The following is an 11,635-nucleotide window of genomic DNA, read 5'->3' on the forward strand; positions in this document are numbered from 1 at the left end:
ATAATATGAAAATTGATTTATTTCGAAGAGTTACTTTGACGTAAGTAGTATAAAAATTGATGTATTCCGAATAGTTTATGTTGCTCTGTTCTGTTACATTTTTTTTGCATTTTATTTATTAATTCTTATGAACAAAAACCAATGTTTCATGTTTTATTGTTTATATTTAATTGTGGATTTTTTTTTGTCTCAAACACACATACACATTGATAAAAAAAATCATTTAACAATAAAAATTTCGTTTGTCCTTGTTTTTCTTCAACAACTATAACAAAATGTTTAATTTACCTGGAATTAACACTTCCAATATTATTTAATCCATTTAATTTGTTTTCCAGGCAGAAAATGAATTTGGGTTTTAAACGAACCATTAGATTGTGTCCGTCCAATCAATATAATTTCACCAATGTATAAAAGTAATTTTTGCAGCCATAGAATTAGAATGCGAACGATCGACCGAATCGTTTGAAATCAATATTGCAACTATGAAAATAGAAAATCATCCGTTTCGTTCGAAGTGGCCAAAAGAAAGGTGGTATCTTCTAGAGATGCGGCGGCCAGCAATCAACATTCACTGCCAATGTTGCTCCAGTAGAACAAGTTGGCTCTTTGGCTTTTCTTGTTTCCATTTCCATGTTCAATTTCGATTCGACAACCTGCTTAGAGCCACCACACAATGTACCACATTCATCCCCAGGCAAAGTTGGTGTTGTTGCGAGCAAAAGAATTTTTGCAGTTGGCCTAGTCAGTGGCCAACCACATTCAACCGTTCCACTGTTATTGAGGTTAGTAAAGACAAAGGAGTCATTTCAAAACTGATATGGATTTTTGCGATTCTGTTTTACTTCTTCTCTTCTTCGCAATTAATCAGCAAAAATGAGCATAGATGGAAGCTGGGCACAAGAACACACATACGCACACATATGTGCATATGTATGTTGTAGATCTGTGTCTGGACTTGGATAATTAGAAATTCAAAATAGACAACATAATAGCAGGAATAGTAATTGTATTTTTGTGCAGTGAATGTGAATGTTGCAATGGCGTTTGGTCTCTGTCGCCGACATTTTCTGCTGTCGCAATCGGTATAAATTTACGACAGTGATCTAACGATAAATTGCATAAAATGAAAGAATTACAAATAAATTCATTGTCCCAGTCGACATTTTAAAGTTAATTTACGAAATCTTTGTTTGAGTTGATGTTCTGCTTGCATTGCGTTTTCCTCTTGAAAATTCTAGTCTAGTTCCTAGTGTGTTTTGCACGAAACTGGAAAATGCAAATGGTGTTGTTGTTTTTGTTGCGTTTGTGCAGCGTTGTCCACCTTGACTCGATTTGTTAACTCATTTTTTTGTTTTGATTTTCCTGTTTTGATTGACCCACTTCTGATTTCGTTATGGCCATTGTACAGTAAGTCGTCGCCTAGAATTGGGTTTCAAACGGTAGCATTGTGGCCGAGTAATTGGTGTTGTGCTAATTTGAGTGTTGAAAACTTCTAATAAATTTGTGTCTTTTTTGTCGAATATAACATTTTGGAGAAATAAATTTCCACTTTCCTTCATTTATTTTAAAAATTAGAAAAATGATTATTTTGAAATTTGTTGTCCGGCAAAATTATTTTTATCCTTTATAATGAGAAAATCATAACACAAACAATACTGTTATATGAACGTTCACACTATTCAGCCAAATGGGGTTCATGGTCTTAGCGAGTATGTTATGAACCCAGAAGGACAAATTATGCCTCGATGAATTTTCTATATTCTAGGTTTGCGACTATTGCAGGTTATTTTTGAGACACACGATTTCAGTCAAATCTAATGAAGAATATTTTTGTAAATCATATCCCTCTTCTATCTCGAGTCCTTTACGTCGTTTTCGTCTTTGTTTGTTTGAACAGTAAACTGAATACCGCAAGAAAAAAATTTTGACCTCTAAAAATTGTTTGATCTAGGCTTTGTAAAGATAATGAATGGACTGTGCAAAGTTTGGTTCAAATCGGACATTGATTCAAATCGGACATTGCCTAATATGGAATTTATAAATATTGGAAATGGATGGAGTGGACCAATGGGTCCGGTCTTTGGACTTCATCAATGCTTGGTAAAGGTAATTACTTTACTTAGCTGGCTTGTGACAGAACATTTGTTCTATAAGCCGAGCTTAAAAACTAAGTACCGGAAACAAAATTTTTGATCTGTAATTTTTTTTTTGATCTAGGCTTTGTAAAGATAATGAATTGTGCAAAGTTTGGTTCAAATTGGACATTGATTTCGCCTAATATGGAATTTATAAATATTGGAAATGGATGGAGTGGACCAATGAGTCCGGTCATTGGACTTCATCTACGTTTGGTAAAGGTAATTACTTCGCTGGCTTGTGACAGAACATTTGTTCCATAAGACGAGCTTAAAAAAAATTTCCAGGCGCGTCGGTCTTGCGCGCAGCTACTTTTTTGTCTCAAACACTCCAAGAACTGACTCAACAGCTTGCGTAAATACCATGCTTCACAACCATATAATGCACGGATAGTATCAGCGTCTTGTAGAGTTTGGTCTGGCGGTAGGTGGCCTTGTTTCTAAACTGCTTACTTAAACCGTAATAGCATCTGTTGGTCAACACCATCCTTCTCTTAATTTCAAAAATTATACCATTAGTTTTATTTATGGCGATACCAAGGTATATAAAATCTTTGACTACTCGAAACTCGAGCCAGCCCGACTTTGGCAGACTCCTTTTTAACTTGTTCAAAGATGCCTGTTGCCGCTCGCAATGTTTGACCCATTATATCGATGTCATCGGGGTAGGCGAGTAACATGTATTGTTTGATGTACAGAGTACCATTTCTGGGGCCAAAAATATTTTCTCTTCCGATTTTTTGCATTCCCTTTCCATCGCATCTATAAGGCATTAATATCGCCTTGTACATACATCTTGAGTACATTCGTCAAAGCGAAAACTGCGCCTGTTCTGTACAACGTGCTGACATTCCAAGTGCAGATTCACAGATCGTGGTCCTTTATACGTTCGTCAACATTAGGGGGTTTAGATTTCTTTTTCGTTGCTTTTTCATAATAGAAGTTATTTATTTTTAAATATTACAAATTTTGATCATATGTAGGGGAGGTGTCAGAAGTAGTGAACCAATGGGTTCCATCTTCGGACTTTAACTAGGCTTGGTAAAGATAATATGTTGTGCAAGCTTTGATTCAAATCGAACATTCCATTCGCCTGAAATTGGATTTATAAATATAGAAAATTCTTTGTCGATCGGAATATTAATAATAGAGCTCTAAAATTCTACACAGACATTGCTAGTACTTCTAGCATGTTTGGTATTCCAAATGAGAATATCGGTCCACGCTTTGGTATAACACCCATATAACCGAATCCCATTTTTACGATGAATAGTTTGCGAAATTGAACGACATAACAAATATAAAATAGAAATAATTCTATATCAATTTTAAATGTGTTTATTATTTACTTACATTTAACATTTATTAAAATAATAACAATAAAATTTATTCCTCTTGTATTTTATTTAAAAATATATCATCAAGCGTTACTCACTGCACACTTTTTTTAAGCAGCTGCTGTTGCTGGTAAGAATTTTGCACCGTCACATCCCATCTATTATATCAGACAATTTCCTTTGATTATCCAATGGCTTAAGACTTGAGTGCGACTTTCAAAATTCAAAGTTTAAACATCGATAGGCTTTGCCACATTGTACGCATAGATAGGCATACAAACCCAAGCGTGTATACACATATACATATGTACTCGTATGTGTCGATGCTGCAGATGTTGTTGCCATTAACCCAAAAACCAGAAAACAGGAATCGACGTTGTTGGAAACCACTTTAGACTAAAGTTCAAATGCGTTCAATTTTTTATCTGCAGGCAAACGCGACGCGAATGAACAGTCTGTATCTCTGCGGCAGCTGGAAATTGGGGACATGAGCCACATACTTGTCTGTGAAAATGTGGGACATTTGAAAATATTTTTGGTTACTTTTCCCTGTCTGTTAGATTTTAAAGGATACGCAAATATAAACTTTCATTGCCCCATTTTGTGGCAAATAGGCAACATTATAATTTTATTTATTTATTTTTTTTTTTGGTTTTATACTGGTTCCTGTTCCTTTTGCTGAAACGCCTTTGAAAGAAGCTCAAGACCATATTTTGCATTTATGTTAAGGCCTTCATTGATTTTGACATAAATCATCTGTCAATTATAGAATAACCACCCCCGCTACTTAACTTTATTATTTACCGCTACTGCTCGTGGGATGTAATTCAATTATTGATGTCGGTGCTTTGGTAGCTCGGTTTTCACAAGCCAATAACACTTGACAGGAATAACTAAACAGTTAACCTAGGCTACATTGAGGACTATAAAAACTCCAGGATGCAACAGGACATCATGGCATTCATTGTTCTGCATTCGAAACAACCACAACCACAACGAGAACACAACACAATGTATCACAAGCGTTCAACATTCCAAGCAATGATATTCCTCACCTTTGCCATCTTTTGCATCTTCTGGCTGCCGGCAATTTCGGCTAGGAATCTGGAGTCTGCCAAGAACGAGGTGCACGATGGAACATTTTCCAAAAATAACAACCAACAACTAAACATGCCTGGTCCATCCGGATACTATGCTGCCAAACGTAACTTGCGAACATTGCTGATGGGTCCCAAGGATTATCAGGTGAAAACACATGGAAAGGTTGCATCAAATATGGATCTGGTGGATCTATTATTGGAATATGAAGATGACGATCGCAACAAGAGATTTGATGACTATGGCCACATGAGATTTGGCAAACGCGGTGGTGAGGAACAGTTCGATGACTATGGTCACATGCGTTTTGGAAGAAGTGTCTAAGCAAACAATCAACTATCACAGCTAAAAGGACTTAATGCGAATGTGTTTAATTATTGGGGTCTTTAGAATACAACTGACGAATCAATTGGAGATTCGAAATTAATTTAAAATGCTTTTGGTTTTGAGAAAATTGTAAATAAATTCAAATATTTCAGTGTACAACATGCAAATTTCGTTTTTGTTTTATATACAGTTAAGGGTAAGTATTTTGTGAGAATCAGTAGCGAAAGGTTTTAAAATCGGTACTAAGTATATTTTATATATGGTAAGGAAATTATTAATAGGTTCATATCTTAGTAGACAAATACTTTCGGCACAGAATAAAATGGTGTCTTCATTACAATATGCGTCTACATCAAATACGTCCAATATATCCTCCTCAAAAATTCTAACATGGATTTTCATAGAAAACTTTTTGTTTTTTTTTTTTTGTAAGAGAGATTAATTTCGTCTTCAAATTTTGCTTTCTTTATTTTATCTGATTGTTTTAAGATAAAATACGAAATTTCTAAATCCCTGCAAAATTTCGAGATTTTTTGCTTTACTGCTTCTCTACATACTTACACTTTTTATATTATATGTTTTCAGTTTGAATTTCTAAAATCACATGCTTATATCAAGCCAAGAGCAATTCCCTTCCATATTTCAATATTTATGCCTTCACCAACTTGTAATAAGTTTTGTATTATTTTTTAAACCCTCGTCCAATGCAATGTTTTCAAACTAAATAACAGAAATAACGCCATTTACAGTATTACACTATTTAACATAAATATATCTATCCAATAAATGTAAATTGTGCGTCAAGTTCAATTGAATATCAACGAAAACCCTAAAATATGCTTCAATAACTCAACTATTATATACAGCTAGTTGTTAGCATACTTTTTGGCGTGAAATGTTAAATGCTTCCGGAAAAAAAAATGAGAACGAGTAAACAGAAGTTGACTCGCCGAATATTGTAATGCAGGATTTCAAATATAGATGGCCAGTAATGAATAATTCATTTTATTTCGAATCCATAAAGCATATACACCTAAGTCTGTTTTTACACGTTGTTTTTGTATAAGGTTTTGATATAACACGGTTTGAAAATTGAATATTTTTAATTTTTCTAGCACGATTTGAAATTTTGTGTACTTAATTTTTTTTTGTCAAATTCAATTGCGAAGTATGTTCATATCACAAAAAGTATTTATGAAAGAAAAAAGTCTGAAACCATCGATAGTTTGCGAACACTAGCTTAAAGATTTAAGTGGGGAATTCACTTAAATCTTTAAGCTCTTAATTTAATCTTTTTCTTAATCTTTTAGCGCGTACAAACCATTTTTACTGGTCAAGGCAAATGTGAATAACCCTAATTTAGGGGAATTCCCTTTATGTATAAGATCAATGTATTTTTTACACGGCTTCTTCTGGAACCAATCTACCGTGTAAAAACAGACTTAGGTGTAATTGTTTTTTTTCATAATTAAAAATTGTTACTTCAATTGATTAAAAACTAGCTGACCCCGGCAAACGATGTCTTGCCTTAGCAATATTGTCGGTGGATAAAAGGGTGTTAATAATTGAATTTGTGAAAAATAAATTTAAGTTCAACAATTTGATGCAAGTGGTGCACCAAATATGCTGTATTTTTTTGATTTACAGAAAAAAGAAATAAAAAATTGTACAAGGAATCTCTTTCACCCTTTTATACAAAATAACTGCCAATGTCAATGAAATACGAGGAAATCTCTCGAAATAATTGAAATTAAAAGTTACATGTGAATGCGGTTACATTTCTTTTTTGTTAATCCGACAAATGTAGGAATTTATATTCTTCGCTTCAAAATTAAAATCTTTATATTGGAAGAAAGACATTGAAACGTGCATTACTAATTCACGTTCATGTTTCAGTTATCATTCATGTTTTAGTATAGCGATAAAATCACGGCGGGAAAACCCGATCAAGATATGTATGTCCGTCCGACCGTCGATAATAAGTTGTAATAAAAGATGTTAGATCTGTTGATTCATTTGGATTAATATGATTAAAATTATGTAAAACCACATTTACGCAGAAATAAAAAACCTTAATGCTTCAATAACATGACATCCCAGCTATAATTATATTTTTGCCAAAAATTTTCCTAATGTTTTCCTAAAAAAAAAAAAAAAAAAAAAAAAAAAAACAAAAAAGGAATTAATGACAATTTTGAAAATATTTTTTATTTTCGAATGTGTCTCTTTTTATAATAGTGTGTGCGAGAAATTTGACACACACCGACAGCATATGGGACCTATTTTGGGCACCGCTGCTTTCAAATTAATTGTACTAGGAATATACCAAAATGTAGTACGCGTCTATGCTGAATTTTTAACCTTCATTTACGATAGATTAGCACTATAGCATCTGTAACAGTATAAGATAAAAATTTGTTTGCAATTTCATAATACCAACAGGAATTAATATAAAAAAGTATTATGGAGTTAAAAATGGGCTTATCTAAAACATGAGGTCTTATCACCACCACCACATGTTGTGAAAATTAACACACCGCAGAGTTTACAATTAACCTTAATTATGTACTTCCTAAACATACGAGAGAAAACCTCGATCGATGCTGACCCAACTTCACGAGTACAGATCAGACGTTCTCTCTTTTTTGGGTTCACTTCCAACTTAGCTTCATCGGTTAACTCATATGTACAGCATCAGCATCAATAAGATCGGCTGGGTTGAAATAATACAAAACTTCAAGCGAAGCAACAGCCGCCGCCTATGACGACGACGAAGACAACCGGACAAGTGATCGTGTAGTCAATTTGCACACAGACTTTCTATGGTTGGTATTCATAAGTTTTGGTTAGTAGCGTTAAAAATTCATTGCTGACCAGATTGTCCGCATTCCATTCGTTCACAACAAAACACAACAAACCAACATCGAACCGTCGTGGCTGTAGTCGTCGTCAGTCACTTGTTCGGTTGACGGGAGTTGGGTACTTCTTGGATGCCAATAATCGACTGGCTAACAGCAACTGGCCTCGCTGACTGACTGACTCTCAACGACTGGGTCGGGGTATGGCTGGCTGGCTGGTGATTACTATAAAAGTCCAAATTAACAGCTATCCCACAAACAAATACAACACAATGTATGTATGATATTCTGTGTTCGTTCCAATGTACATCGACTAATATCTATGAATGGATGTTAGCCTGTGACAGCGACGATGTTGAAAAGGTGGAAAGAGAGTGAGGGTAAAAGAGGCGTAAAACTATTTGCTAGTTTATCAATAAGCAACCCAAAACAAAGCTTCAACCGCAAGATTCCTATGATGTAGGTACACAAATACGTATATATGCATGTATTTCTTCAATGTGAATATATATATCTATATTAAAACACACCCGATCCTCCTTATTTTTCCGCCTAAAGTTAACGCCAACAGGTTTATTACAGGTGATATTATTGCGCACTGTGGAATATTGTTCAAAATTAATTAAGTTTTTAATGTAACTTTCTGATAAAAACACAGAACCACAAGCTGGTATTAAAATCATTTGTAACTAAATCGCACATTTCGCGGTCTTAATGTCAAAAAGTATTCTATTTGATTCATTGAATGAGTGCATGTAGTCCTAAAATGGGGTCTGTAAGGGAACTTCTCTTGGTAGCAAATTATCTCAATTTTAAACCAGTGAGCGGAGCAGTATAGTCGGACGGGGCCGACCATACGATACCCTACACAACTACTGCGGAACTCAAATTTTCTGCGGATGTTTATTCCGTCCAGATTCCCTTCACCGTGGGTTGTGTTGTGATGTTCGGCTTTCATTTGTGGTCTATATATCGACTCGAAAATAACACAAAAAATTAAGGCGTTGTCCTTGATCATAATTGGAAGCTTATGGAACATTTCAAAGCGATCATCGCTATAGTTCTGCTCTCTAGAGTGATAATGGGTTACTAAATAATATACGAATACGGAGACACCTGTAAATATTTAGGTGTAACTCCCACATCCGAGCACATACAACAATATAATTGCTCTTAATTTAAAGGCCAACCACTCCTCTTGGATATAATATCAACTTCTCGGGTCTATGTCATTCAGGGGTAAATATATACGCTATAGAATACAAATTTTGTAATTTTTCACACAAAAGTCAGGGTCCATTTGACCCGCTAAATATTGACCAATCTTTATCAAAACAGGCATGCTTATTCTTTGGCCCGATCCCCTTCTCCACGCAAAAATTCACGATGTTCGGGCCATTATTGCGGCCTCTGGAGCGACCGGAAAAACCGACAAAAATTTAGTATTTGGTCCATTTCATCCCATAAATATTAACCGATCTTTCCCAAAAACAATGGGCCAGAACCCATCCTACATGCAAATTTCGTGAAGATTGGTCCATAACTGTGGCCTGTATTGTGTTTACAAATTATAATGGACAGACGGACGGACACACATGTCTAGATCGATTCAGCTAGTCGAGATATGACGATCGGTATACTTAAAGGTGGGTCTAGGACCAATATTTCGCGGCGTTACAAACATTTGGGGCTGCACAAAGCTATAATACCCTGACAACATAGTTGTGTAGGGTATAAAAACAAATTATGAATAATTTGTTCACCTTTACACTGATTCCGTACACCTCTGCAAACCAAAGCAAGCGAAAAAGGCAATAAGCTGGACGTTCGCTACCCTTCACTATAGATTTTCTGAATGTTATTTAAAAGTAAGATCCCAAATGATATTTGTGGGTATAACTTACGATGTAATATAAAAAGTGTCGAACTTTTTATAAATGTGATATAACAAATAAGTTGGTCGATACCAACAAGATAGTACAAAGATATATTATAAATACTTAATTGCAGACATTTTTGATGGCATATGTTCCATTTGAAATTTATTTCCGATGTAATGCATTATGGGAGGGATCCTTAAATAAGGAATATTGGAAAACGTGGACATTTTCAAGGTGATTTTGAAACATGCATAATTGGTTCCAGAAGAAGCCGTGTAAAAAAGGGAATTCCCCTAAATTAGTGCTATTCACATTTGCTTTGACCAGTAAAAATTGTTTGTACGCGCTAAAGGGGTGTTTTGCGTAGCAATGAAGAAAAAAAAATAAAAATAAATAAAACAAAGGGGGATTATAATTGTGATTTCAATATTGACAGTGGGTTTTTTATTGAATTAATTAGAAATATTATCGGAAATAATATAACTTACAAATTTGTGTGATGGCTGGACGTAATCCAAAACGAAAAGTAATTGACGTTTAAAGCCACGAGAGAAGCGAGAGAATTGCAAAGTGTCGCTTAATCGTAGATGTCACTCGTTACAATTTGACAATGCATATTTGTGATGGAAATCACAAAGATGCATACAAATAGTAGGTAGTCAAATTCGAACGTACAAAAAGAATGAAATTAATTAGATTAAACAAGGGGAATTCACTTAAATCTTTAAGCTAGTGTTCGCAAACTATCGATACTATCGATGGTTTCAGACTTCTTTCTTTCATAAATACATTTTTTTTTGATATGAACACACTTCGCAAAAATTAAATTTGACAAAAAAATTTAAGTACATAAAATTTCAAATCGTGCTAAGTGGAATGAAATCGTGTAAAAAAATTAAAAATATTCAATTTTCAAACCGTGTTATATCAAGACCGTGTAAAAACAGACTTAGGTGTACTCTCTTTCTTTGCGATTTTTCGGTTATCCTATGTACCGTTCCAATTGATGTTTTTGTTTTTGCTGAAAGACAGACAAAACTTCCGAGGATTAAAATGAGAATTTTTTTTTTTCTAAACTCTGTGCCTTTATATGATTATTAAATACAAAATTTTAGATTTTTATTCTGAATATTTTAATAGCCTAGACAGACGACAGCCTTAATTTGCATTAACAGCCTTAATTCAAATTAACTTGTACATTATCCTCATTTTTATGTGTTGTTAATGCACAAAATCAAACTGAATTTATACTGAATTAAGCAATTTCAATATGGCAATGCTGTAGAAAATAAATTGATTGTTGTCAAATTTGTTTACGTTTACGAAAATAAAAATTAGAAATAAAGGCAAAATTCAACATTTCTTCAAATTTGGAGCTGTTTTATCTTCATTATAGCTGTTAGTTTTCCTTCCTGCCATGTATCAATTTCAAAAAGATGTAATCCTAAAAAATATTGTAAACAAATGTCAATATTTTCTTCCTACACACAGACAAACAATAGTTTTGAAACAAAAAACTGGTTCATAAATGCAGAAACTCTCGTCTGTCAGGGGTAAATTTTAATTCAAATTAAGAACTTTTTAATGCAAATTAAGGCTGTCGTCTGTCTAGGGTATAAGACGATCTAGCCGTGTCCGACCGTCTGTTGTAATCACGCTATTTTCTGAAGGAATTGAGATAAATTGCCAAAATTTTACATTGGGTCGTCTCTTGTCTACAGGCAGGTCAAGTTCGATGAGCTATACCTTAACGTGGACCGATATAGCCACGTTAAGGTATAGCCCAGTATAATGGTAACGCCGATAATATGCACCCCACCAAAAATTGTCAATATTGATCCATGTTTTGCTGTTTTGAGATTTCAAGAAAAATTTCAATTAACAAATGTTGAAATTTGGTATTACTAGCATGTTACAAAATCACCTTGAAAATGTCCACGTTTTCCAATATTCCTTATTTAACGATCCCTCCCATTATGTATTACATAGGAAATAAA

The 11,635-nt window shown here is 34.2% G+C and overlaps 1 protein-coding gene across 1 annotated transcript; it reads left to right on the forward strand.

Moving 5' to 3' along the window:
- Positions 1-4,642: 4,642 nt before the first annotated feature.
- Positions 4,643-4,897, forward strand: LOC133321402 (callisulfakinin). Its single transcript, XM_061530488.1, has one exon. The coding sequence runs from the start codon at positions 4,646-4,648 to the stop codon at positions 4,895-4,897; it is 252 nt and encodes an 83-aa protein (XP_061386472.1). The 5' UTR covers positions 4,643-4,645.
- Positions 4,898-11,635: the final 6,738 nt, after the last annotated feature.

This window comes from Musca vetustissima, unplaced genomic scaffold (genome assembly GCF_032173495.1).
Source record: "Musca vetustissima isolate MV318-11 ecotype Yass unplaced genomic scaffold, APGP_CSIRO_Mvet_v1 utg19084, whole genome shotgun sequence".
Classification (NCBI taxonomy): domain Eukaryota; kingdom Metazoa; phylum Arthropoda; class Insecta; order Diptera; family Muscidae; genus Musca; species Musca vetustissima.